The sequence below is a fragment of the Odocoileus virginianus genome, chromosome 13, assembly GCF_023699985.2.
Source record: "Odocoileus virginianus isolate 20LAN1187 ecotype Illinois chromosome 13, Ovbor_1.2, whole genome shotgun sequence".
Lineage (NCBI taxonomy): Eukaryota > Metazoa > Chordata > Mammalia > Artiodactyla > Cervidae > Odocoileus > Odocoileus virginianus.
Genome location: NC_069686.1, coordinates 61837732 through 61864282, shown reverse-complemented (window position 1 = coordinate 61864282; position 26551 = coordinate 61837732). Strand labels below are relative to the sequence as shown.

The 26551-nt window shown below is 50.8% G+C and overlaps 1 protein-coding gene across 1 annotated transcript in view; it reads right to left on the bottom strand.

Annotated features, from left to right (window-relative positions):
• The window catches only part of GLI2 (GLI family zinc finger 2), a 71087-nt gene extending 56175 nt beyond the window's left edge, over positions 1-14912 (bottom strand). The window contains exon 1 of the mRNA XM_020894702.2: positions 14808-14912. Coding sequence (XP_020750361.2) covers positions 14808-14866 — 59 coding nt within the window. The 5' untranslated portion in view covers positions 14867-14912. The remainder of the gene's footprint in view (positions 1-14807) is intronic.
• Positions 14913-26551: the final 11639 nt, after the last annotated feature.

Sequence of the window (26551 nt, the reverse complement as noted above, 5' to 3'; positions counted from 1 at the left end):
GATCAGTGCTAGAGCATTCACTGCAGTGATGCTCAAGATAGCAAAAGCACAGATGCATCTCAGGTGCCTGTCAGGCCAGATTGCTTCAGAGCAGTGAGAATTCACAAATTAAGAGCACAGGCATCAATGGGATGACTCTCTGGAACATTCTGTGACCTGTGAAATCAGGTTTCCCAAGAATCCATCTGCAACGATTCTATTTATATAAACCACACAGAGAAAAACCAAACAACGTATTATTAGGAGAGTCAGATCCCAGGTCTCAATGGACATGAATTTGAGCAAACTTCAGGAGACAAGGAAGACAGAGGGGCCTGGCGGGCTGCGGTCCATGGGGCTGCAGAAGTCGGAGGCAACTCAGCAACTGAACAGCAGACGCCACATAGAGCTGCTACAGATGCAAGAAGGTGAGGACTCCAAGAGACAGGGAGCTCCAAGGAGGACCCCGGAGGGGCACGCGGGGCCCCAGGGTGCCAGCACATCCCCCATCCTTGGGCAGGGCCGGGCACCGATGGGTACTGCTACTCTTCACGTCATAACCAAGCTTCTGCCATGTTCCTGTACGCTTCAAAGTAATGAGACCAACTTTTTAGAAAGGTGGCTGGGCAGGAGCTGGCCGAGTGGACGGAAGTTCTGGGCTGGGGAGTGGAGAGACCACAGGGCTGCCGTGGAGAGCCTGTGGGCCGCTGAAAGGTACAGTGGTTGTCTCCAGGGTCCCTGGGTGGGCTCATCTTGGCCACTCCATCTGTCTGCTGCCAGGTTCCCTCCTAGCCAGCCTCAGCTAAGCCTAACCCTAACCCTGCTCTGTCTATACACAGACATCTGTGTACACACGTAATCCTTCACACATTCCGCTCACCCTGTAGAGACCCACATGCTCCACCAGACCTAGCTGAGCGCCAGCTCTCAGCTGTCACTCCCTACGCAGGGCAGACCCATAATAAAGAAATCACTGTGTTCAGCTGACAAAGAGCAGATTTCTCGCTAAGTAAACAGCGATGTTTGGGTAAGGAAATTAGGTTATAAAATTGCGCCTACAAAGGAGGCCATACAGATGGATTTGGTTAAGACCTAGCCACACAAACAACCGGGGTTAATTCAATCACTCACCCTTTATCACATTTTCTTTTCATCAGAGCAGAAGGATGGGAAGGTTATCAGTGTTTTCAAACATCCAAACCCCCAAAGCAGAAAAAACAAGAGGGGAGTTATCAAGAGGATTTTTCCCTAGCAAACTGATCACGTGTTGACTTGTGCAGGCTGAGCTGGGTGGGGGACAGGGAGGTGATGGATTCCATCCACGTGTTTTGGGAGGCAACTGGATTAGCTCCCCCCTAACAAGGTACCTGGGGGCTCCCCTGGTACCTCAGCTGACCAAGAATCCACCTGCAAAGCAGGAGACCCCAGTTCGATTCCTGGGTCAGGAAGACCCCCTGGAGCAGGGACAGGCTGCCCCCTCCAGTATTCTTGGGGTTCCCTGGTGGCTCAGGCAGTAAACAACCTGCCTGCCAATGTGGGCGACCTGGGTTCAATCCCTGCGTTGGAAGGTCCCCTGGGGGAGGGCATCCTGAGTTCCCGATCCCTGCGTTGGGAAGACCCCCTGGAGGAGGGCGTAGCGACCCACCCGTGTTCTTGCCTGGAGAATCCCATGGACAGACGAGCCTGGTGGGCTGAAGTCTGGGGTCACGAAGAGTCGAACTCGACTCAGCAACTACACCCAGCCCGGTGCTGCACAAGGCACCTGAGGTGTGGGACAGCTCCGGGGACGCAGGTCCTGCTTCTGCAAGACACGTCACCCTTGGCTGAGCATAGCTGCGGAGAACCTTCCAGAAAGTCATGGCTTTACGGGGATGGTCCCATCACAGGGCAAATGCAGGGGCTGGAAGGGGACCTACAGGTGGGAGTGGGACACTCCGTCTCAGGGCTGGGAGAGGGACTTTGTTAGGCTTCCCTGGGGTTTGGGTTTCAGAAAGGAGAAAAGGCCTGGGTGGAGGGTGGGCTGCATAGAGGGGATCTCCTCTCCAGTGAGAATTCTTCGACTCTGGGCTGGGCCAGCCAAAGGGGTGTGTGGAATTTCCTTTCCTGGCTGTCTGTCAAAACTAGATGGATAATCCCAAATAGTTTAGATAAGACATCTTGTCTTCTTAGAGGCGGGTGTGCAGCCAATTTTTACCAAGCTTCCGAATGCATCAGTACGTGCTTTGAAAAGGGCCAGGGAGTCAAGGCCCCTCATCAGAACAAGGGCAACTCCAGAAAGACTGTGGAGCTCCCCCGACACCCCGGCAGGCTGGGGCCAGGGGTAGTGCGGGCAGAGACAAGCCCTTGTGCCTTCCTGTTGATAAATGCTTTCCACTCCTGGCTTCCTGGTGCTCTGGGTCCCCTGCTTCCTCCACCACCCCACCCAAGCACACCACTCTGTAACTGCCCTCCCTCCCCCTCCCAGGCCAGTAGTTATTTGTGGGTACCAAGATTGCATCTCCTTGGGCTGCATCCCTCATACGTGGTGCAAGGCTAGCACATTGAAGGCAGTAGGTGAGTGTCATCAAATGAACAGGTGCTGAGAAATTCCCCACTGAGGGGAGCAACAACTAAACGCTGCTTTGCTTGGGCAGGACAGGTTAAGTTCACATGTCAGGCGTGCAGCTCCTGGAAGGGGAAGACGAGAGGACGGGCTCCCACGGTGCCAGATACACTTCTTCTCCATGGGTCCCCGAGCACATCATTGATGCAGCGATGCTGGCTGCATAACGAAGGCTTGGAGAGCAGCTGCAACAGGACTCAGGGGCAGGTCACTGCTCACAAATCCCCTCGACGGGTGTGGGCTAAGGCTGCAGGAGCAACCCTGAGTGGTAGCGCCCGGGACACAGAGAGATCCAGCAAGAAAGAATTAAGCTCAATAAACGGATGCATTCCGGGCACTGGTAGCAGCGTCCACCCAGAGTGAATGACATGGACACAAGCAGTGGAAAAAGAACCCCCAGGTCAAAGGCCAATCTGTCCACCCACACCTGAGACTTTACTGTTAGCGATTAATTCCTTTGGATTGATTATAGCACGAATAACACACCAAAGCCCTAAGACCTACAATGAGATGCCCCTTCCTCCCTGAGAATAATCACAGCAGAAAGAAGATCTCAGGCTTGAGGGTCAGATCTCACTTTCTGGCTGAGTGATCTGGGGAAGCCCTTAAATTCGGGAAACCTCCAAGTTTCTGTTCTGTGAATGGGGAAGAATTATCGTGCAACTCACAGGGCATATGAGAGGACTGGACAGAACATCATCTGCCCAGCACCCAGCAGAGTGCCTGGAACAAAACATGGGTTTCCTCCTGGTGTCAGCAGGGGAGTGAAAACAGCAAGCCATTATCCAGCAACCACCAGGTACCAGGACCTGTTCTCTCTGTTTCACACTATTCACTCACCTAAATTCTCACAAGCACCCCATGAAGGGGACTGTGTTTAAAGATGGGGAAACCGAGGCTCTAGAGGTTACACAGCCAGCCCAAGGATGTAAAGGTACATAGATGGCACAGGATTTGAACTCTGGCCTCACGCTGCACTGCTTACACCCTGGGAGTGTAGGATGGGAACAGCCCAAGATGATGGGGGCCCAGTAGGTCAGGAGAGAAATGAGAAAGGTCACCTCTCCACCCAGCAGGACCTTTTCCCCAGAGGAACTCCTCCCCATGCCAGCTCTGCACACCCTCCCCTGCTGCAGACCCATCTCATTTCTGCACAACAAGATTTGCTTTACTCTTAGGGCCCCTCCTGCCCTCGGCTGACCACACAGCTCTCCGCAAAGCCCAGAGTCAGGCAACAACTCCTCTGCGAGGGCCGGCATTCAGCAAAGATCAAAGAGCAGGCTGCCTTATCAGACACGCTCCTCATTAAACTTTTACAGGCAGATTCCATTATAAATGAGCTGCCTGTCCCATGCCGCTGAGCACGTTCCTGGAGCGGGGGATCTGAAGCTCTCTAAGTGTGAGAGGCTTCCACAGAGGGGTTGGGGCAAAGAGAAGCCCTCTAGAGTCAACCTGTCCGGGTTCCAGTCCCTGCTGTGCTACTTACTAGGAGAATGTCCCTGGGGACAGCAGCCAACATTGTCATGCCTCAATTTCCCCCATGTATCCAGCAGGTGTGAAGATGCTCAAGAGGTGCTGATGAGGGTTTGTGATGGTTTAGTCGCTAAGCTGTGTCCGACTCTTGTGACCCCCATGGATTGTAGCCCCCGCCAGGCTCCTCTGTCCATGGGATTCTCCAGGCAAGAATACTGGATTAGGTTGTCATTTCTTCTCCAGGGGAATCTTCCCGACCCAGGAATCAAACCCACGGCTGCTGCATTTCAGGCAGATGCTTTACTGACTGAGCTACGTAGATGACATAATCCAGAGGGCCGGACACAGGCTGCTGTGGCTGCATCTCAGTTAGTCTGAGCCCAGCATCCTGCCACCCAGAGAGAGGAAAGGACCTGCCTCGAGGGCTCTTTAAGGGCCACACCCACCCAAGGGAGGCAAGGATCCACACCGACCTGTCACTCAACTCTCAGACAGCCACGGACAGGGGGGGAGCGGCCCTACAAACTGCCTTGTCCCGGGGGGGGGGGGGGCGGGGGGGTGGTTTCTAGGTTCCACATTCACCCGCTGGGCAGTTCCTCTGAAGAAGTGGTCAGCCTTGCAGCTTTTAAGAAGCACTCCCTGGAGAAGGAAGGGCAGTGTAGACTGACAGGGAGGAAGACAAGGCCCTTCCCTGGTGGGCAACCCTGGGCCCACCCAGCATCTTGGCCTAGGAGCCAGGCGGACAGGCCCTTCAGAAGTCTCTTCCCCTGCTCCATCGCACTCAACAGAAGCACGGGTGATCTGAGGGCAGAGAATGCTCTTCTTGAAACACAAATAAAGCCCGTCCCCCTCTGAATGTGAACCTGGCGTTTGGGCCAAGAATCAAGAAAATTTCCACATATCTTTCTGCTCCTCTAGGTGGCTGGCTGAGGACAGGGCTGTCAGAGGCCCAGGACAATGGCGGTCAGCTGCCAGCCAGACCAGCTGTGTGTTTATCAATCTATGAGCATGGCATCTTGATGGAACACTAACTTTGGAAAATGCCATCCTCAGATCCACCCATACCCGACAGTTCATGAGCTCAGCCAGCAACGGCCAAGAAACTACTTTCTTGAGGGAAGTGGGGATGACCATCTGTATTCATGTGCAGTCACCAGGATGAGGGAGGGTTCAGACCCCCTGAATGGCCCTCAGGGGGGTGCTGGGCAACTGGCACATGTGACAAAGTGTCCAGAGGCTGGTGGAAGGTGGAAGCCTCACACCCACCAGCTGGTATTCCCGGTCTTTCCTGATAGGACCTGGGTCAGCATGTGGCCTTTCCATGAACTGTCGGCTAAGCCCCAGAGCCACCTGTCTCTAGCAACAACCCCCCTGCCGCCTGCTCCTCCTCTGTGCAGGGTGGCCTTGGCTGTGACTGCCGAGTGTTGTCCACCCGTCACAGCTCAGGATCAGCAATGCAGGGGAGCGATTAGCGGTGGTCCGGAGTCCAGGCAGGTTCTGGGGCCACAGAAGTCAGAGATCAGGAATGGAGCCCGGTGAGTGGAGAGTGGAGGGGACCGTCCTCCCTACAGTTGAGATGCTGTGTCTGTCCCCCTTCCTGCCCTCCCTCTCTCACCTCTGTATGCACATCTCCTCTGCAGGCTGAGAGACCCAGGTCATCTCGTGGGCATCTGTGAGAATATGAAGAAGAGGAAGCAGGGGACGTCTAACGCCCATATCGCAGAGTTGTTAGCACGGAGGGAAAAGGCCTAAATGCTCGATAGCTCTATGACTCTGGACAACCAACACACAGCTCTGCGCCTGCTTTCTCAGGCAGCAGATAAGCAGGGTGGCCTGTGGGTGCCTACAAACAACCAGACTCCCACACCTCACCTGAGCCTGAAAGAGTCTGAGCTTCTGGGGTCACTGCCTAGAAATGTGCATCTTTAAGACACATCCTAATTCTAGCAAACAGAATCCAACAACATATTAAAAAAATCATACACCATGACCAAGTGGGCTTTATCCCAGGAATGCAAGGATTCTTTAATATCCGCAAATCAATCAATGTAATACACCACATTAACAAATTGAAAGATAAAAACCATATGATTATCTCAATAGATGCAGAAAAAGCCTTTGACAAAATTCAACATCCATTTATGATTAAAACTCTCCAGAAAGCAGGAATAGAAGGAACATACCTCAACATAATAAAAGCTATATATGACAAACCCACAGCAAGCATCACCCTCAACGGTGAAAAATTGAAAGCATTTCCCCTGAAATCAGGAACAAGACAAGGGTGCCCACTCTCACCACTACTATTCAACATAGTTTTAGAAGTGTTGGCCACAGCAATCAGGGCAGAAAAAGAAGTAAAAGGAATCCAGATAGGAAAAGAAGAAGTGAAACTCTCTCTGTTTGCAGATGACATGATCCTCTACATAGAAAACCCTAAAGACTCTACCAGAAAATTACTAGAGCTAATCAATGAATACAGTAAAGTTGCAGGATATAAAATTAACACACAGAAATCTCTTGCATTCCTATACACTAACAATGAGAAAACAGAAAGAGAAATTAAGGAAACGATACCATTCACCATTGCAACAAAAAGAATAAAATACTTAGGAGTATATCTACCTAAAGAAACAAAAGACCTATACATAGAAAACTATAAAACACTGATGAAAGAAATCAAAGAGGACACAAACAGATGGAGAAATATACCGTGTTCATGGATTGGAAGAATCAATATTGTCAAAATGGCTATACTACCCAAAGCAATCTATAGATTCAATGCAATCCCTATCAAACTACCAACGGTATTTTTCACAGAACTAGAACAAATAATTTCACAATTTGTATGGAAATACAAAAAACCTCGAATAGCCAAAGTAACCTTGAGAAAGAAGAATGCAACTGGAGGAATCAATCTGCCTGACTTCAGACTATACTACAAAGCCACAGTCATCAAGACAGTATGGTACTGGCACAAAGACAGAAATATAGATCAATGGAACAGAATAGAAAGCCCAGAGATAAATCCACGAACCTATGGTCACCTTATCTTCGACAAAGGAGGCAAGGATATACAATGGAAAAAAGACAACCTCTTTAACAAGTGGTGCTGGGAAAACTGGTCAACCACCTGTAAAAGAATGAAACTAGAACACTTTCTAACACCATACACAAAAATAAACTCAAAATGGATTAAAGATCTAAATGTAAGACCAGAAACTATAAAACTCCTAGAGGAGAACATAGGCAAAACACTCTCCGACATAAATCACAGCAGGATCCTCTATGACCCACATCCCAGAATTTTAGAAACAAAAGCAAAAATAAACAAATGGGACCTAATGAAACTTAAAAGCTTTTGTACAACAAAGGAAACTATAAGCAAGGTGAAAAGACAGCCCTCAGATTGGGAGAAAATAATAGCAAATGAAGCAACAGACAAAGGATTAATTTCAAAAATATACAAGCAACTCCTCCAGCTCAACTCCAGAAAAATAAATGACCCAATCAAAAAATGGGCCAAAGAACTAAACAGACATTTCTCCAAGGAAGACATACGGATGGCAAAAAAACACATGAAAAGATGCTCAACATCACTCATTATCAGAGAAATGCAAATCAAAACCACAATGAGGTACCATTACACGCCAGTCAGGATGGCTGCTATCCAAAAGTCTACAAGCAATAAATGCTGGAGAGGGTGTGGAGAAAAGGGAACCCTCTTACCCTGTTGGTGGGAATGCAAACTAGTACAGCCGCTATGGAAAACAGTGTGGAGATTTCTTAAAAAACTGGAAATAGAACTGCCATATGACCCAGCAATACCACTTCTAGGCATACACACCAAGGAAACCAGATCTGAAAGAGACACGTGCACCCCAATGTTCATCGCAGCACTGTTTATAATAGCCAGGACATGGAAGCAACCTAGATGCCCATCAGCAGATGAATGGATGAGGAAGCTGTGGTACATATACACCATGGAATATTACTCAGCCGTTAAAAAGAATTCATTTGAATCAGTTCTAATGAGATGGGTGAAACTGGAGCCCATTATACAGAGCGAAGTAAGCCAGAAAGATAAAGACCATTACAGTATACTAACACATATATATGGAATTTAGAAAGATGGTAACGATAACCATATATTCAAAAAAAGAAAAAGAGACTCAGATGTATAGAACAGACTTGTGGACTCTATGGGAGAACGCGGGGGTGGGATGTTTCAAGAGAACAGCATCGAAACATGTATATCTAGGGTGAAACAGATCACCAGCCCAGGTTGGATGCATGAGACAAGTGCTCAGGCCTGGTGCACCGGGAAGACCCAGAGGGATGGGGTGGAGAGGGAGGTGGGAGGGGGGACCGGGATGGGGAATACATGTAAATCCATGGCTAATTCAATGTATGACAAAAACCACTGCAATGCTGTAAAGTAATTAGCCTCCAACTAATAAAAATAAATGGGAAAAAAAAAAAAAAAAAGACACATCCTAGGTCAGATTTACAGCCAGGTTTGAGAACTGCTCCATCAGCTGGTTTCTCTAGCCCTTCTGGGCTGCACACAGCTGGAACTGGTCCTCTACGAAGCCCCAGGGCAGGACTGGGATGGCAAGGACCCTACAGACAGTGTGGCGAGTTGAGAATCCACCCAGCCTCCTGCACCAGGATTATGAGATTCTGCCCTTCCTGCAAGCATGTGAGTGAATCTGGGCCCAAGGCAGGCCCCACTCCCATGCACACCAAGAAGGTGGGGGCTCCAGCTAAAAGCCCCACTGTGCCCCACCTCAGCCTTGGTTCTCCACGTGACCTGCTGAGCCTAGTTCCAAGGGGCAGGGGTGGAGGGGATCCACAGAGCTCCTGTTCCCTGCTAGTAGTCACCAGGTGATGGGGAGACCACAGGACCTGCTCTCCTGCCCTTGAGAATGGACTCTCAGAGACTCAGGGGCCCGTGCCCATGGTGGGGTCAGGGTGTCACAGAGGAACCACACCTGATCAGCAAACACACCCTCCCATCCATCCGTCTCCCCATCACCCGTGGTTTGCACAGGTGACGGGGGCTGCATCGGCAGTCCTGACCATCACTCTTCAGGAACCATCTAAGCATTCGTAAGCTGTGCAAGGCCTGTGGTGGGTCTGCACCTCCAGGGGACTCGAAGGTGGCTCTGGAGAGAGCTGGGTGGTGGGATGGCTATCGATGAGGAAGCCGTCCAGCTGGGTGGTGCTGGGTGGGTCTCACACTCTAGACCCACTGCCTACTTCTCCCACGTGTAGCTACCCGCCTGGGGAGGTGAGAGGCCAGCCCTGGCCAGACTCCTCCTCTGTCTGACCACAGGGATTGCTGGAGCCCATCTCCTTCCTACGGTCTCCCACTTCTCCTGCCCATCCTCTAGCAGCTCCTACAGTTACCCTGAAAATGAGTCAGGCCGCTCCCTCCTGCTCCTGGTTGCCAAAAGGAGAAAGTCCAAATTCCTCAACTGGGGAGGGTGGGGGGCGGGGAGAAGACCCCTCACTCCATCCTCAGTGGTGTCTCTTCAGCCCCATTTCCCACCTCCCCATGGCACGGCCCCCAGACAGCACCCCCTTCCAAGGTCACCCCATGGCCTACCTCTGCCACAATGAACCCCTCTCTAAAGGCCAACAGAAACAACCGCGATCACAACGCAGCCACTGCAAGTTTCCACACTGTTCCAAACACGCTATTTGTATTACCCCATTTAATTTTTCAAATAACTCAGTAAATAGGATAGGTACTATTATCGTGCCCTTTTACAGAGGAGAAAACTGGGGTTTATCCGTTCAGATTGATTAGATGGTCACCTCCCAAAGCTGGTGCATTCAGCCCTGGGGTTCAAGCCCAGGTAGCAGGGTGGGGCCAGTGGAGGGGCGCTCCTCCTGGAGCCACGCCCACCACGGTCAAGACAGCCAGTGCGCAGAGGCCTTGGGTGCCAGCAGCTGAAGAGGCTCTGAAGGTGGGACAGGAGATGACACTGTGTCTCATTTGCTGCACGATGTTTGTGTAATTAGGTATATTTGGCAGCGATGAGGAGGAGTGTCTACAGCAGGGGCTTGGTGGATGCAGCGCTCCACCAGGCTCAGACCACACTGATCACAGAAGTCACAGCCAGGGAGTCCACTTTTTCTCCTAGGCTTTATCCTGCTTCCCACCTGGGCGGACGAAGGAGTGCGTTTCCCAGGGCCCAAGGCTAGCCCTGAACACACGCTGTATTCCTCCTGTGGCCTGGGGGGATGGAACCAGGATAGTGTGGAGCTGCTGGGAGCCCACCCTAGCAGGAGGTGGGCCTTGGGGGGCAGGTGGGCTCCTCAACCCTTGAGGGGAAGCAAGCAGGCCCACCTTGCATGGATGACGTATGAAAATCGCTGCACCTCTCTGAACCTCAGTGTCTGTGGCCACAGGACATGGATTATAACCTCATTTCATAGGCAACCAGGAAACTCAACTAATACAGCCCCACCAGGCTCCAGTGCAGAGCTTGGCCCCAACAGGCCCTGTGCAAATGACTGACAACCTTTACTGTCTTCTACTGGGTGATGCCAGGCTTCACCACTGAAACTTCGTGATCACAAATGAGCTGAAAGATGACACCCAGAGATGTCTGTGTCCTAATCCTTGGAACCCTTGAATGCCACCTTCTGTGGGAAAAGGGGCTTTGCAGATGTATTTGAGTTAAGGTTCCTGAGACCGGAAGATGATCCTGGATTTCACAATGAAACATCACTGGCATCCTTCTAAGAGAGGCAGCGGAAGAAAACTACTATGGACGAGAAAGAAGGCGATCTGAGAAAAAATGCAGGGGGCACAAAGGCACAGAGGTGAGAGGCAGGGATCATGGGCGTGCAGGCAGCCTCCAGAAGCTAGAAAATGCAAGGAGATGGATTCTCTCCTGGAGTGGGAGGGTTCCAGAAGGAAACCAGCGCTGCTAACACCTTGATTTTAGGCCCAGAAGACTTACTTCTCCTTACTAGCCAGGAGAGAAGCAGGCCCAGAAAGGGGACATGACCTGTGTCCAGCCCTGACCTAGGGGATGACAACGTCTGGAGAAAGCTCAGGGACCACCTCTCACCCACAGCTCTCCATTAAGCCAGGGACTAACAGTACCAAGGGCCCCCTGATTCAGTGACAAGTTCCTGCCTGCAGACAGAGCATCTCAAACCTGTAATGTGTGTTAAACACAAATGGTGGGCCCACTCTAGAGCCTCTGACTCAGCAGGTCTGGGCCCGGGCCTGAGACTCTGCATTCTTAGCAGGCTTATGCTGCTGGTCCAGAGGTTTGGGGAACCACTGAATCTGGGGGCAGAGTCCTACTAAAGGGCTGTATGAGCTTCCAAGAAGGGATCGTGTGGACACACGCAGGGGACCTGTGGTCATACACATGCTCCCAAGGGAGAAGCCAGTGTCTGGCCGAGGGCCGTGATTAGGTTTCTAACTCTTTCACTCCCTAAGTCGGGGGGGGGCAGGGCCCTAATGATGAATTACTTAACCACTCTGTGCTGCCTCAGTTCCTTCATCTGTAAAATGGGGCTGGCACGAAACGCACACCTTAGAGGGTTGAGAGGATTAAGTGAGATGAACACATGAAGTGTTTACAGGCAGAGCGTGTCCAAAGGTCAGAGTTACTCTGAGAAATGGCAGTTGCTAAGAGCGAGGTGTCCTTATAACCCCGTCACTGTCCCTAGGCATGTGGGGCCATGGGTGCCTGGATGTTCCCCGGCAGAGTGACACATGTGTGCCTGCCTGCACGCTCACCAGGGAGCTCTCACCTTGCCCTGGTCTCTGCCCAGCATGGGGCCCCTTGCCGGGAGCACTTCGTTGTAGGCTGGCCAAGCCCAGGATCTGTGTCACAGAATCAGCCAAACAGCTTCCAAGAACAGAAAAACAGCCATTTCAACCCCCTCCCGAAACGGATTCAGCTCCCCTGATACTCAGAGGATGCTCTGCACCAGCTCTAAGAGGACACACCTACCAGAAGCTGCCATGGCTGTGGGCAGAGGGCTGAAATGGCCCCACCACCCACCAGGGGGACACAAGCCTGCCCACGGCAGGTACCTAGTCAAGCAAGCACCAGCTGCAGGCACCGAGGTAAAACGCAAAGATCCAAACATGTCACAGGGGACAACCTGAAGGGACTGACTCCCAGTGGGCAAACCTGGAACAATTTGAACAACAAAATGAATACTGATAGCAACAGAGTATAGCTCTTGGAAGAACACAAATATTCACACATTGATTCGATATATAAAGTGATCAAATAAATAGAGAAATGGGGAGAAGAGACAGAGGTCTTCCTTACAGTAGAATTCCAATCGATAAATGTGGAAAGAATCACAGAAACAGAAAACCACCATTTGGCAAATAATAGTAGTTACTGTTTTTGGCAAGAATCATCAAAGGATGCTTAGGTGAGTGGCTGAAAATATTATGAGAAATAGGAATTTACATATTATCCAAGTACTGTCCCACGAGAGACTTGCAATTATCAAGGGACTAGCTTTAAAGTGGAGAAACTCAGCACACCGCACTGTAAGCAAATGATCAAAGTTAGGATTCCCAGGGATGAGAAGTATGGCCGTCATGGGCCCTGGACCTGATGTTCTAGGATGGGAGAGCACTGCTTCCATGGCAGTATCCCCGCAATGCATCATCTGAATTTATCAGGAGGCAACATCAGGCAAACACAAACTGAGCACATTCTATACACTAAGTGGCCTTTCCTCTTCAAGTGTCAAGGTCATATGTAAACTGGTACAGCCACTATGAAGAATAGTAGTGGAGGTTCCTCAAGAAACTGAAGACAGAGTTGACACATGATCTAGCAATCCAGGGTATGTATGTCCTGGGTACATACCCGGACAAAATTCAAATATAAAAAGATAACATGCACTCCTATGTTCATAGCAGTGCTGTTCACAATAGCCAAGACATGAGTAACCTAAGTGGCCATTGGCAAATGAATGGATGAAGATGTGTTACATACATACAATGGAATATTACTCAGTCATAAAAAAAGAATGAAATAATGCCATCTGCAGCAACGTGGATGAACCTAGAGACTATCATACTAAGTGAAGTAAGTCAGAAAGAGAAAGACAAATAGCACGGTATTGCTTATATGAAGGACCTAAACTATTACATTTCTATGAAACAGACACAGGCTCACAGTTATAGAGAGCAGAGAGGGAAGATGGAGAAGGGAAGGACTGGAAGTTTGGGGTCAGCAGATGCAAATGATCATATATAGATGGATAAACAACAAGGTCCTACTGTATAACATAGGGAACTATATTCAACTGATAAACCATAATGGAAAAAGAAAAAAAGAAATGTGTCAAGGTCATGAAAGGCAAAAGAGACTGAGCCATGTCCTGGGGTAAAGATGACTAAGGAGTTATGACAACTAAATGTAAGGGCTGAATCCTGAACAGAGGAAAAAAGGATATCCACAGGCAACTGATGAAATTTAGATAAGATTTATGAGTTAGTTAATAACACTGAACCAGTCTTTGGTTATGTTAGATATGAATGTCTAAGGAACAGGGTGAGGATATACAGGAAATATTTGTACATTTTCCCAACTTATTTTTAAATGTCTGAGATTATTCCAGAGTACAAAATATCTTTAAAAAGCAAACAGAAGTCCCAGATTTGCTCTGTCTGGGGTGAGCAGTGAGTGTAGGAGTCAGTTTTGAATATAGAGAGGGCTCAGCAAGTTTTGACTGACTTTATTCCAGTGGGAGCTGGGAGAGGTGGCAGGGTCTGTCTTCAGCAGGTGGAATGTATGGAGGGGGTTCTCTGCTCAGCAAACATTGACTGTGAACTTATTACACACGGGTCAGCCATCGTCAAGGCGGGAATCAGAGCAAAGCCCAGAGTCTGCTGGAGGCAGTGTAAAAACAGCTCATTCCGGTGCTGCAGGGTGGTGGTAATCCAGGGGAGGGCCCCCACTCAAGGTGGGCTTCCCAGAGAAGGTGGTTTCTGAGCCAAGGCTTCAGGGGTCTGGAGAAGGGGCCATTCCAGGCGGCTGGGCAGCAGGGGCTGAGACCCAGGTACACGGGGGCTGGAACCATGAATGGCAGCTTGGCGTGGAATGGGAGATGTCGGTTCAAGAGGCACAGCAGAGATACAGGAGGTGGGGCAGAGGATTTAGTCTCTTTCCTGGAAGCTAAAGGGACACGGTAGCAAGGGCTCAGGTCTTGGTGTCATTAAAACCAAGAAAAGAGACATGGGCTACGGGCTCTGAGCCCGAGGGTGGGAGCGAAGAGGGACAGAAGCAGGAATAAAGAGAGACATGCAGGGGATGAGCTCCTTCACCGCCAAGGGGTGGGGGTGGTCTCAAAGCAGGGAGCAGGAGAGGCCCCAAAGTATAACTGAACTTGTCCTTATCAGCAGGGAGGCTCTAGAATTCACTGTCTGAACTGGGATACTTGAGGGCGTGAAAGGGGCGTGCTCTGAATGATTCTGTTGGAACATCGATCCAGAGTCTCGGGACTCATGTGCGGACTTTGGCCTGCAGAATGTCCCCGCTGCCTGGATGGGGAAGAGTCTCAGGGCGCTGGGACACAAGCGGGTGATGAAGGAGGGGGGTGCACTTCCCTCTCAGGAAACCAGAGGAGAGCTGGGGTTCACACGACAGCCCCCCTTCCCACGGGGTCAGTGCTCGCCTCGGTGGCACAGGTGGACGACGTCCACTGCGGGGCAGAGAGGCTGAGGCGGGGCGGCGGCGGAACTTACCCGTGCACGCCGGGGACCGAGTGAGGCTCGTAGTGGTAGCGGCCCTCCTGGTGTCGCATGTCAATCGGGAAGGGGGCGTGGAACGGCGGCAGGAGATGCGGCGGCACTGCGCAGGGGAGAGAGAAACAGGACTTCAGAAACTTTTCCCCTCCCTCGAAAAGCAATTTTCAAAGGGCTTTAAAGCTCGATGAATTTCAGAGCAAGAACGGCCAGGACAGGGGGGCTCCGGGGTGCCCAGCTATCACACACCCACGAAGGGGGATGAATAAATAATCAAAGTCAGCCCGAGAACCCTACATCTTTCACATAAAAGATCCCCAACCGCGCTCTTGACAAAGACAAGCAGCTAAGCGCTCTTTGAACTCGGGGAGATGACAGACTTGGCCGCAAATCAGGGCTGACAGCGCCGACAGGCTTCTGCGCATCCCGGCCTTGGCTGGATGTGGCTCGGGCAGCCCCGGGTCACGGCATCCGGGCTCTCAGTCACCCAGGCGGAGGTGTTTACCTAGAACCGGCTGCGGAGGCAGGACCGCTCTCGGCTGCGGCCAGCCTCCGTCAGGCCAATCCCACCGAGCCGCCCTCCCCGTCCTGTTGGCAGCCACAGTGGACACCTCTGTGGGTCTGTTAATTCTCCAGCTCTTAATATTAATTACAGACCCCAAGCGCTCCGGCCCCCGGGATGCCAATGCCAACACGTGAGACCCAGCTTCCAGAGTGCGTCAGCCTCCTGTCTGCACTTGGCCTGCCCTCCACAAATCATCATGATAATTGTAGGATGCTCTTTGCTTATTAAAAAAAGAAAATTCCTGGGTACCCTGGAGGCAAACATAATTATAGGCCTTAAGAAAACAAGGCTCTTTAAAAAGCAGTGAGACTGGGAAAGGGCTAAGATTTCTCAGTCAGCTCTCACTCAGGCTGAGAGCCACCGGCCAAAGAGGATGAGTGTTGAGTCTAAATTACCCGAGTTTAAAGAAGTCAGGTGGGTTTGTTTTCCATGTGCACAGGTCAGCTGACTGTCAGACTGGAGGTGATAAAGACACACAAATAATGCTGTGGGTTTTATCCAAGCGGATCCCAGTACTGGAAGCACCACGAAATCTTTTCTGATCGTGGTAAAATACATGTAACAGAAAACTTACCATGTTCACCATCTGTAAGCGTACAACTGAGTGTGCCTCCACCATGCATCACCAGAATTCTTTCCATCATCTCGGACTGAAACTTTCTCCCCATTAAACACCAGCTTCCCCTCCCCCAGACAATCACCATTCTCCTCTAGGGACCTCCAGTGAGAGGAATCACACAGTGTCTCTTGTCTTGTGATTGGCTGATTTCACTTAGCATAATGTCCCCAAGGTTCATCCACTGTGCCATGTGCCCAAATTTCCTTTTTTTAAAAAATATATTTTACTGAAGTAGAGTTGACTTGAAATTGTGTTCATTTCTACTGTATAACAAAGTGACTCAGTTATACATATATACATATTCTTTCCCATGAAGGTTTATCACAGGGCATGGAATACAGTTCCCTACACTGCACAGTAGGACCATTCTCTATATACTAGTTTGCACCTGCTCATGTCAAACTCCCAATCTATCCTTCCCCTACCTCCTTCCCCCTTGGCAACCACAAATCTGTTCTCTGCTTCTATGAGTCTATTTCTGTTTTGTAAATTTGTTTGTATTAATTTTTTTAGATTCTACATACAAATGATATCATTTGGTATTCGTCTTTCTCTAATTTACTTCACTTAGTGTAACAGTCTCTAGGCCCATCCATGTTGTTGCAAATGGCATGATTTCATTCTTCTTATGGCTGAGTGGGATAACTTCCTTCTTTAAGGCTGGTTAATATTCATTGTATAGATATACCACTACATCTGGATTATGCATTCATTCGCTGATGGACACTTGGGTTCATCGCTTATGAATTCTTAAGAAGAGTAAACTTTTCTCCTTACACTTAACCTTAACTTTTATGTATTCAATTGTATCTTCCTAATTCTACAGTCCTGACACCCTCCACGGGGACTGGGGATAAAGAAAGCAAATCCTCTCACCCTGATTGAATCAATTTGCCAAACCCAGACTCCACAAATCTTGGGCTCCAAGGAAACATGATGCTGGGCACACTGCCCCATCCCTGTGGTTGGCCGCTCCCTTCTGGGGCTGGTGATTGCGGAAAAGACCACCCTCTTCTCCCATTACGCCCATGTCCTTTGAGAAGGTGAGGCTGGGCGTACCGCTGTGACTCTGAAAAGAGTGACAGGAGGACTGGACAGCCTCTGGGAGTCAGAGACCCGGAGACCAGCTGCTGCTCACCAACTGCCTGGTTTTGGGCAAACTTCATTACCTCTCTGCATCTCTCTGTGTCCAATCCAAAGACAAGAAACAGGAACTACCTGTATGGCTGCCATGAAGATAAAGTGCTCCTGCTGAGAGATGCTTGTGCACATAAAAGCGCCCTGTCTGTTACTACTGATGACAATTATCACCAATGTTCAGAGCTCCACAGCCCATAATCAAACCGTGGTGGTGGTGTGCAGCTGCCAAGCCGTGTCCAACTCTTTGTTACCCCACGGACCGCAGCATGCCAGGCTTCTCAGTCCTCCACTATCTCCCGGAGTTTGCACAAGTTCAAGTCCACTGAGTTGGTGATGCTACCTAACCATCTCATCTTCTGCTGCCCCTTCTTCTTATGCCTTCCATCTTTCCCAGCATTAGGGTCTTTGCCAGTGAGTCGGCACTTTGTATCAGGTGGCCAAGGTATTGGAGCTTCAGCTTCGGCATCAGCCCTTCCAGTGACTATTCAGGGTTGCAATGAATATTCCCCTTCATGGACCACAGTCTTGTCATGACAAAGGGACTTCTGAAACCCAATGAAGCTATGATCCATGCCTTGTATGACAGACAGGTCACAGAGGAGAGTTCTGACAAAACATGGTCCACTGGAGGAGGGAATGCAAACCACTCCAGTATCCTTGCCATGAGAACCCCATGAACGGTATAAAAAGGCAATCAAACCATGACTACATCATTTACTGGCCACGGGGCATGGGACAAGTCTTCCTCTGCCCACTGCAGACCCTGGGGAGGGCGGAAGGGCAGAAGGCTGATACTGGTCTGCTTACAGCCTAGGAGGCAAAGTGGGCTTCTCTGAACCCCAGGGGAGTCAGCAGAGAAGCAGTGTTTACCTTCCCAAACCTGTAGGAAAGGGCCTTTATGATAGTTTTTAAAAATTTTATTAAAATGCAGCCAGGCAGACCAGATTACAGTATTTGCTAAGAAAATAAACATGGTTTGTTTTTGTCTATTTCTGACTGTTTCCCTGCATATTCAAAAGGCTCCCCGAGGAAGCCAGGGTAGGTGTCATTGGGCCCATTTCATAGATAAGGAAATGGAGACCAAGGCCGACTTCAGCTCAAAGTTATGGAGCTGAAAGATGATAGAACCAGGAGGGGAATCCAAGACCTGGGACAGCTGGGCATGGGCTTTTCCCTCTGCCCAGTTCCAACGAACACTCAGAGGCAGTCCCTGGGTCCAAGAGTGATCCTGGTGTCTTTCTGTCTGCACCCCGTTGATGTGTCATATTTAATAAACGCTCACACAGTCCCGGGCCCTGCTCTCACTGCTTTGCGAACATCAGTTCCTGGGTCTTCACTGAAAGCCCAGGCTGTATTTGTCCCAGAATGCCTATTCTTTCCACCAACCTCCCAGCACCTTGGGGTGCTCCTTTCCCCCTGCCAAGGTTGAAGGGGGTCCCCTGATGCCAGGAGAGCCCAGACCTCCCCCTCCCCCTCACCAGCTAACAGTGCTCTTCTCAGGATTCATTCAACTTCATCAGGTCTAAAGAGCTGTGAAAACCCCAGGAATGGCATGCTCACGGTGGCTGGCCAGGCATCCATGAAACGGAGGTGGCACCAGGTGACCCAGCAGCACAAGGCCAGGCTCTGTGCGTGTGTGCACGCATGCGTGCACAAGGCGGCGGCGGAGGGGCCTGGGGCTTCCCAGCAGAGGCAGGAGAGAGCCACCCGCAGGGTCCTCCTGCAGCTGGGGTTGCTCCCTCCTTTCTGCCAGCTTCTGGGGTGCAGGCTGTGGAGGTTACCAGGGAAAGCAGCTTCCTCTTTCTCAAGTCACAGCCACCAGGCATGAACTCCCCACAGCGCTGCTGCCCCCTGGGCAGCTGACACCCATGGGAGTAGCGGGCAGCAGGGGCTCTGGCCACACCCCTGCACCCACAGCCTCACCCCCTTGGGATCCTCAGGACAAGCCTGGGAATGCATGTCAGAAGTTCTAGTCAGGGAGGGGAAGGTGTTGGGTTGGCCGGCTGCTGACCATGGCAGGCCCCACCAGGGTCAGGAGGGAATGAGCCAGATGCTCATTCTTAGTGACATCAGCGGCCTCACACAGCTTTGCTTACAGTGCTTTGCTTCAACCCTTCCATCAACCCTGCCCTTATCCCCATTTTTCAGGAAAAAACATCAAGGCTCAGAGAGGTATGTCTCCACTCTAGGAGACCAACTAGTTCAACTGCTGGTTTCACTGCATCTCCCCACTCAGCCCCATGCACTTTCCTGGAGACCTCAGCTCAAAGCCGACCATCAGCCACAGGGCCTCTGAGCACTCACTTCCGATCCAGCAGCTCCCAGATGGACAGCGGGCCTCTCATCAGCCAGCAGAGAACAAGGAGTCCAACCTGGGACCTGCTGTCCGGGCCCCTCTGCCCACCCTCAGAGAACCACCCAGGCCACTCACATCAGGGGTGACTTCTGGGCAGCCGTCACCATAGCAACAGCCATCCATCCATTCATCCATCCAGCTCGTATCAAGGGCTGGCTCTGTCAAAGCCCGGATCCAAGTCTGGGAGGTGTGCGTCACGCGCCACCTACACTGCTGCCACCACAACGCTATAGGGCTTCCGGGGAGAGGAGGCAGGCAGAGAGCAAAACAGAAAGACATTGATGACCTAACGCCAGGGGTGAAGAAGCTAAGAAGGAAAGCCAGCCGGGCAGGGGAACACAGGGGCCTCGGGAGACACGAGGGAGAAGTCAGGGCTCTCAGGGAAGACAGTGGGCCTGGCAAGGGGCATGGCCGTTGCCAAGGCCTGGTGGGTGGGTGGCGGGTGCAGAGGAGAGCTTGGTGGTCTCAGCACCTGGCCACCTGGGCTGGAGCCGAGGGACAGAGCTGGGAGAGACAGAAGAGGTCCTGTAAGCGCGGATGGGACCTGGGAAGGACTTGGGGGTCCTTTTCTGGCAGATTCAGGTTTCCTGGGGGTACAGAGCAGGGAGTCATGTGCTCTGATGAAATTTCTCAGAAGGCCACGTGATAGAGCCAGGCCACATGGGGCTGGGCATGCATCGGCCAGGGACTCCAGATTGATTCTGCCCATGAGGCAGCCCTGGAACACAGGGAGCATGAAGTCCCCAGTCTGGGTCTCTCATTATCCTTCTGTACAACCGGGACTGATGCACTCCAAGCTCCTTCCGACAGGAACAATCCTGCTATGTGAGGGGTCACCTGCACCCCCAGGGAAAAGCCATGCTTGTCCCACCTGGTGACTCACCACGGCTTCAGGAGGGATACAGGCGGTGGGGGCGGTGGGGGTGGGGATGCTGCGTACAGGCTGTTTCATCTTTATGGTCCTCTGTGTACAACTCACTGACCTGGCGGTCCTGCCGAATCCACTCAGCCCTCCGCCCTGGGCCCCGGCACATGAGCCCACCTATACATTTGCCTCTGGGATCATAAACTGAGGATAAAGCTTATGTGGCTCATCTGGGGACTCAGGATCCTCACAGACCAGCATGGACCACTGCAGGCCCCACGCCCCCGATGGAAACATTCAAACTGGAGTGCGGTGCCCAGGGCCCCTCCGTCAGGCAGAGGAGGACAGAGCTCCACTTTGGACCTTCTGCGAGAGAGCACACCACCCGGAGGCCGTCAGCAGGATCCAAGGAACTTACAAAAAAAGTGCAAAGAACAAGGCAGCCTTCCAGAAACATATTGAATGGGACCCATCCACACATTGTTTTCATTGTGAGCTCTTTCTTTAAGCTTAAAAAAAAATTCAAACTAAATCATGTCCTTCTGGCATGAGCAGGGAACACACACACACACATACACACACCATATGCCATTTCAAAGAAATGGCTCTCTTTTTAAGTTTCTGAGGAAGAAACTCTAAGATGGAAATTTTCTATGCACTGCCCTGCCCTCTCTGAAAAAAAAAATGCACATTTGCTTTTGATCCTACATAGAAAGAGCAACAGTTTGAGAAACTGATGATGGTGGTGTGACGGGTTTTTCTAACCCCAGGATTTTTTTTGCACTAAGGTTTAAATGCTAAGTGCTCCTTGGCTGGTGGTCCCAGGGGTGAGGGCACATTTGTGCCAGCAGTGTCCTCAGTGTAAGGATCTGGCTTTGTCAGTGAGCAGGGCCGGGAAAGGGCCCAGGGGACCTTCCCCTGGAAGCCCAGCTCTAGTTAATGCCCCGTTACTAATGACTCTGGTGGGTTACTGCCTAAGAGGATGGGACGGTGGGGGTGGGGTGTCAGCAGAGGATTCAGACAAAGAATCGGGAAAACTGGGTCATGGAAACATGACCAGGCAGCCAGGTCAGCAGCTGGAGGAATTCTCCTCGGATGAAGTCATGTGTTGCTACGGTGGGGAGGCGCTGCCCCGAGGACTGGGCTCAGAGACACAGTAGGAGGGGCCGGTCAGGGGGAAGCAGCCATCTCCCTGGAGAGACCAGGCGTGCTGGGGACACCCCAGCCCTCTGGGCAGTCTAATTCCTAGAGATCAGCATGCTGTCCAGTTACGTGGTCATTCCCATCAAGACTGCAGCAAGGAATGAGCTCAGATCACATGGGCTCCAGGCCTGAGACCAGGAAAGAAAGGGGCTTCTGCGAGAAGAGCTGTCTAGCCCTGGCCCTGACCAAGGGAAGGTGCCGACAGCAGCCTCTGGAAGGAGGTTTGGCCCTGGCCTGACACAGGGCTGAGTTACAATGAGGCACAAATGCATCTCAGCTTGGTCTGTGGGACTGGGCAGGGGGGACATGAGCTCAGAGTGGCCAGGACAGGCCTTGATTCCATCCCTCTCAGGAGGCTGACCCTGGGGTGACTGTGTGGAAGGCCAGTGCTGAGGCCGTGTCAGGGGGTCTCTGCTGGGATCCGGGAGTCTCTGAGAAGCTGAGACGGAGGCATGGTTCTGGAGACCAGGAAAGGGGCCCCCACTATTTCTGCCTGGGATCCCCATTCATGACCAATAGGTCATGTTCCTTTCCTTTATAATTCCTTCCATCTTAAAAAACATCCAGGGCAATTGTTTCACTCTTCTTAAAAGTAAACACATCACGGGAAAGTCATAAATTCACACTAATGTGGAAATTCACAGATCACTTATCAGGTCACTTCCCCATCATGGAAGGACCCAAGCAGCAAGTGACACCTGTATCTTTGGAAAAGGAAGGGGCTAGGGTGGAGGAGAAACAAATGGAAGATGAGGAGGCTTGAAGTCAAGCATAGTGAACTTGACAGCTCAACTGACATCTGCCTTGCCCCTGAGTTGTGCATCAGTCAAATGAGAGTCCTAAGGAGTAACCTGTTCCTGTGGTCTGAGGAGCTCAGGGCAGGAATAGGAAGCACGTGGGCCCCAGACAGAGCTGGGTGTGAACCCCGGTTTTGTCATTTGCTAGCAAGTGACATCTTTTAACATTTAAAATAGCTCAGCTGGAATTCCATCACCTCTGCAAGCTTTGTTCATAGTGATGTGTCTTAAGGTTCCCTTGAGTTCACACTCCATAATGGCTGACTCTAGGTGAGTGACCACACCACTGTAGTTATTAGGGTCATTAAGACAATTTTTGCACCACAATATTGTTAATAGGCTATACCACAATACAAAATAAAAAGTTTAAAGTTAAAAAAAAAACTTCAAGCTAGGCTTCACCTGTACGTACTGAGAAACTCCAGATGTATAAGCTGAATTTAGAAAAGGCAGAGGAACCAGAGATCAAATTGCCAACATTTGTTGGATCGTGGAAAAAGCAAAGGAATTCCAGAAAAACATCTATTTTTGCTTCATTGACTTCATGAAAGCCTTTGACTGTATGGATCACAACAAATTGTGCAAAATTCTTAAAGAGATGGCATTACCATACCACCTTACCAGCCTCCTGAGAAACTTGTATGTGGGTCAAGAAGCAACAGATAGAACCTCACATGAAACAACTGACCGGCTCAAAATTGGGAAACGAGTACAACAAGGCTGTGTATTGTCACCCTGCTTATTTAACTTAAACGCAGAGTACATCATGCAAAATGCCAGGCTGGATGAAGCACAAGCTGGAATCAAGATTGCCAGGAGGAATATCAACAACTTTAGTTACGCATATGATACCACTCTAATGGCAGAAAGTAAAAAGGAACTAAAGAGCCTCTTGATGAGGGTAAAAGAGGAGAGGTAAAAAGCTGGCTTAAAACTCAACATTCAAAAAACTACAATCATGGTATCCAGTCCCATCACTTCATGGCAAATAGAGGGGGAAAAAGTGACAGTTTATTTTCTTGGGCTCCAAAATCACTGCGGACAGGGACTGAAGCCAGGAAATTAAAAGATGCTTGCTCCCTGGAAGGAAGGCTATAACAAAGCCAGACAGAGTATTAAAAAGCAGAGACATTACTTTGCCAACAAAAGTGCATATTATCAAAGCTATGGTTTTTCCAGTAGTCATATTCGGATATGACAGTTGGACCATAAAGAAAGCTGATACTTTCAAAGACTTGAAAGAAAGACTTTGAAAGAAAGTATCAAGAAAGACTTGATACTTTCAAACTATGGTGCTGGAGAGGACTCTTGAGAGTCTCTTGGACAACAAGAAGATTAAACCAGTTAATCCTAAAGGAAATCAAGCCTGACTATTCATTGGAGGGACTGATGCTGAAGCTGAAGCTCCAATACTTTGGCCACCTGACTCTAAGAGTTGACTCATTGGGAAAAACCCTGATGCTGGGAAAGATTAAACGCAAAAGGAGAAGGGGACAGCAGAGGATGAGATGGTTAGAGAGCATCACCAACTCTTTTTCAATGCTTTTTTGAAATGAATTTGAGCAAACCATTGGAGATAGCGCAAGACAGAGGAGTCTGGCATGCTGCAGTCCAAGTGGTCACAAAGAATCAGACACAACTGAGTGACTGAACAACAAGAAGTGACAAGGGCTGTGAGCTTTAGTCTTCATCCGCAAAACGTGATGGCACACACCCAACTTGTGTAGCCGATGACCGCATCTGCACAGAGCAGGAGCTCAGTAACTGGACGCCCCCTCCCCGCTCACCGTGCATCTCAGGAGAGGTGAACAAGAGTCACATGGGACCTTTTCTCCAATCCATGGCATAAGGGACACCAAGATGCATCTCACTGACCTCAGATGCACCACCCGCCACCAAATGTGCCCTCATCTGGAACTGCTGCTTCACACAGTGGGGACAGGTGGAGATGATGGGTCATGGGCTTTAGGGCACTGGGGGAAGATAAAATCTATGATTTTATTCCTGCTGAAGTCACCCCCATTCCCACATAGCTCACTGTAGGAAGCTCAGGCTGGTTGCTCCAACTCTAGCGGTCCCCACTGTTCCTTCCCTAGAATCTGTGATGTGTCGCTGAAGATGAAACAAATATGCGAGGGGATTTGCAGGTGGCCTGAGACTTCCAATGAACATCGTTGTGAATTTTGTTCAGATGGCGGCTTTTGATAAAAGTGTTTCCATCCCTTCCTGGCTTCCCCGGTGGCTCAGACGTAAAGAGTCCGCCTGCAATCCAAGAGACCCAGGTTCGATCCTTGGGTCAGGAAGATCCTCTGGGGAAGGAAACGGCAACCCACTCCAGATTCTTGTCTGGAAAATCCCATGGATGAAGCAGCCTAGTTGGCTACAGTCCATGGGGTTTCAACAGAGTCGGACGTGACTGAGCTTTCCCATGTGCTGGAGGGCAGCAGCTCAGAGGATGGGTCCCTCTTATGACCCAAACCCTGCTCTCCCTTCCAGGAAGCAGAGAGGGATCAAGGGCATGAACAAGTGGACCTCTGGGGAGGACTCTTAGAAGAAAATCACTATTCTCCATTCCACCCCCAATGCCCAACTTGGCAATTAAACTGTTTAACCCTTCAGGAACGAGAACATGAGGACACTTGGCAAAAGGAAAAGGACTGATTGTGTAGCGATGGGATGGCGATCAGTGCCTTTATATTTTGTGCCCCAATGAACCTGGAAGGCCCACCAGCCCTCAAAAAAGTTCGACCTTTCAGCCATTGAAGCTGGGCTTGTCTCAAACCCACAACCCCTCCCATCTCTGTGGAGACACCAGGCCCTCGCCTTCCCAGAAGATACCAGGAATGACGGTGCCAGCTGTAAAAAATACACGGGATGCCCCGTCCTCAGCACGCAGGTCTGACCTAGGGACATGATGCAGTTGACACGTGACTCCTCTAACATTGCCTTGACCTACACAGGCTGCAGGTCCCACGAGGTCCAGCTCCTTAACTTTCTGGGGAATTCACAGTGTGGAGCTCTCAACTCTGGCCCATCACAGCCTGGAGAATGGAAGTCAACTGACAGCCCACCTAATGCTCCCCTATTCTGTCCAAATAGGGGAGTCCTGTTCGAGGGTCCTGGAGGCCCAGAGAGCGAGGAGCAGTATTCCTGCCCACAGGTCATGCACTGGTCATCTCAGTGGAGGCTGTCTGCAAAGCTGGAGACCCTGACCCTGTGGGATCCAATGGGGTCCACAGGCATAGCTGCCAGAACGCCTCAGAGTCGAGGAAGCAAGATTTCCGTGGGATGCAGAGCAGCCAGGAGGACTCCCTGGAGGAGGGGTTTTGGAGCTGGGTCCTCAAGGAACAAGAGTGGGAGGGCTGGACAGAAGGGAGAGGATGATGTGTCCTTCGGGCTGGGAGGCAGTTTGGACAGAGTCCAGAGGACTCACTTGCATCCTGGCAGAGAGCTGTGTGCATGTGAGTCCTGGTCCAAACCACGTGGCCTCTCCGGTATATCCAGGCTGAGGAAGACCTGGAGCCCACTCAGGGATTCACAATGCAACACCTACTAGGAGCTCACCTCAGTGCTTCTCAGACCCAAGAATCACCTGCAGGCTTTGTTAAAACACTGTGGCTGGGCGTCTTCCCCGGAGTCTCGGCCTCCATGGGCCTGGGCGGGCCTGAGACCCTGCATTTACAAAAAGGGCCCAGGTGGTACTGAGCAAGCCTGCCAAGGACCACACTCGGAAAACAACTAGCCTGGATCACCCCGTTTACCTGCTGTTGCCCCAGAGTTCCCTCTGGCACCAGGAAGTGCCAGTAAGGAGATTACTTCTCATATTTCTACCTACTATGCATTGTCCTGGCAGAAGAACGTTCGCAGCTGGGAAACTCCATGGTTGAGGAGAGAGACCGCCTGGGTGTGTCATTTGAATCCAGGGGACCACCAAGCTGTCCCATTTACCAGGGCTCCTGAAGACAGACTTCAAATGGCCAGAGGATCATGAGGAAGGCGGCCCAGAGTTTGTGCTTTTCCAAGTTCAAGAACAAAGATGCAGGCAGGGCTGGAGAAACCACGTGGACGGCCCCTGTGCACACCTCCCTGTGCGGGGGTGGGCTCAGTCCACTTTCAAAACTGGACACTTTCAAAGGCCAGCTCTTCAGTCACATGGACTCAGATGGCCAAGGCCTCTCCCAGCAGGAACCAAGTAATGG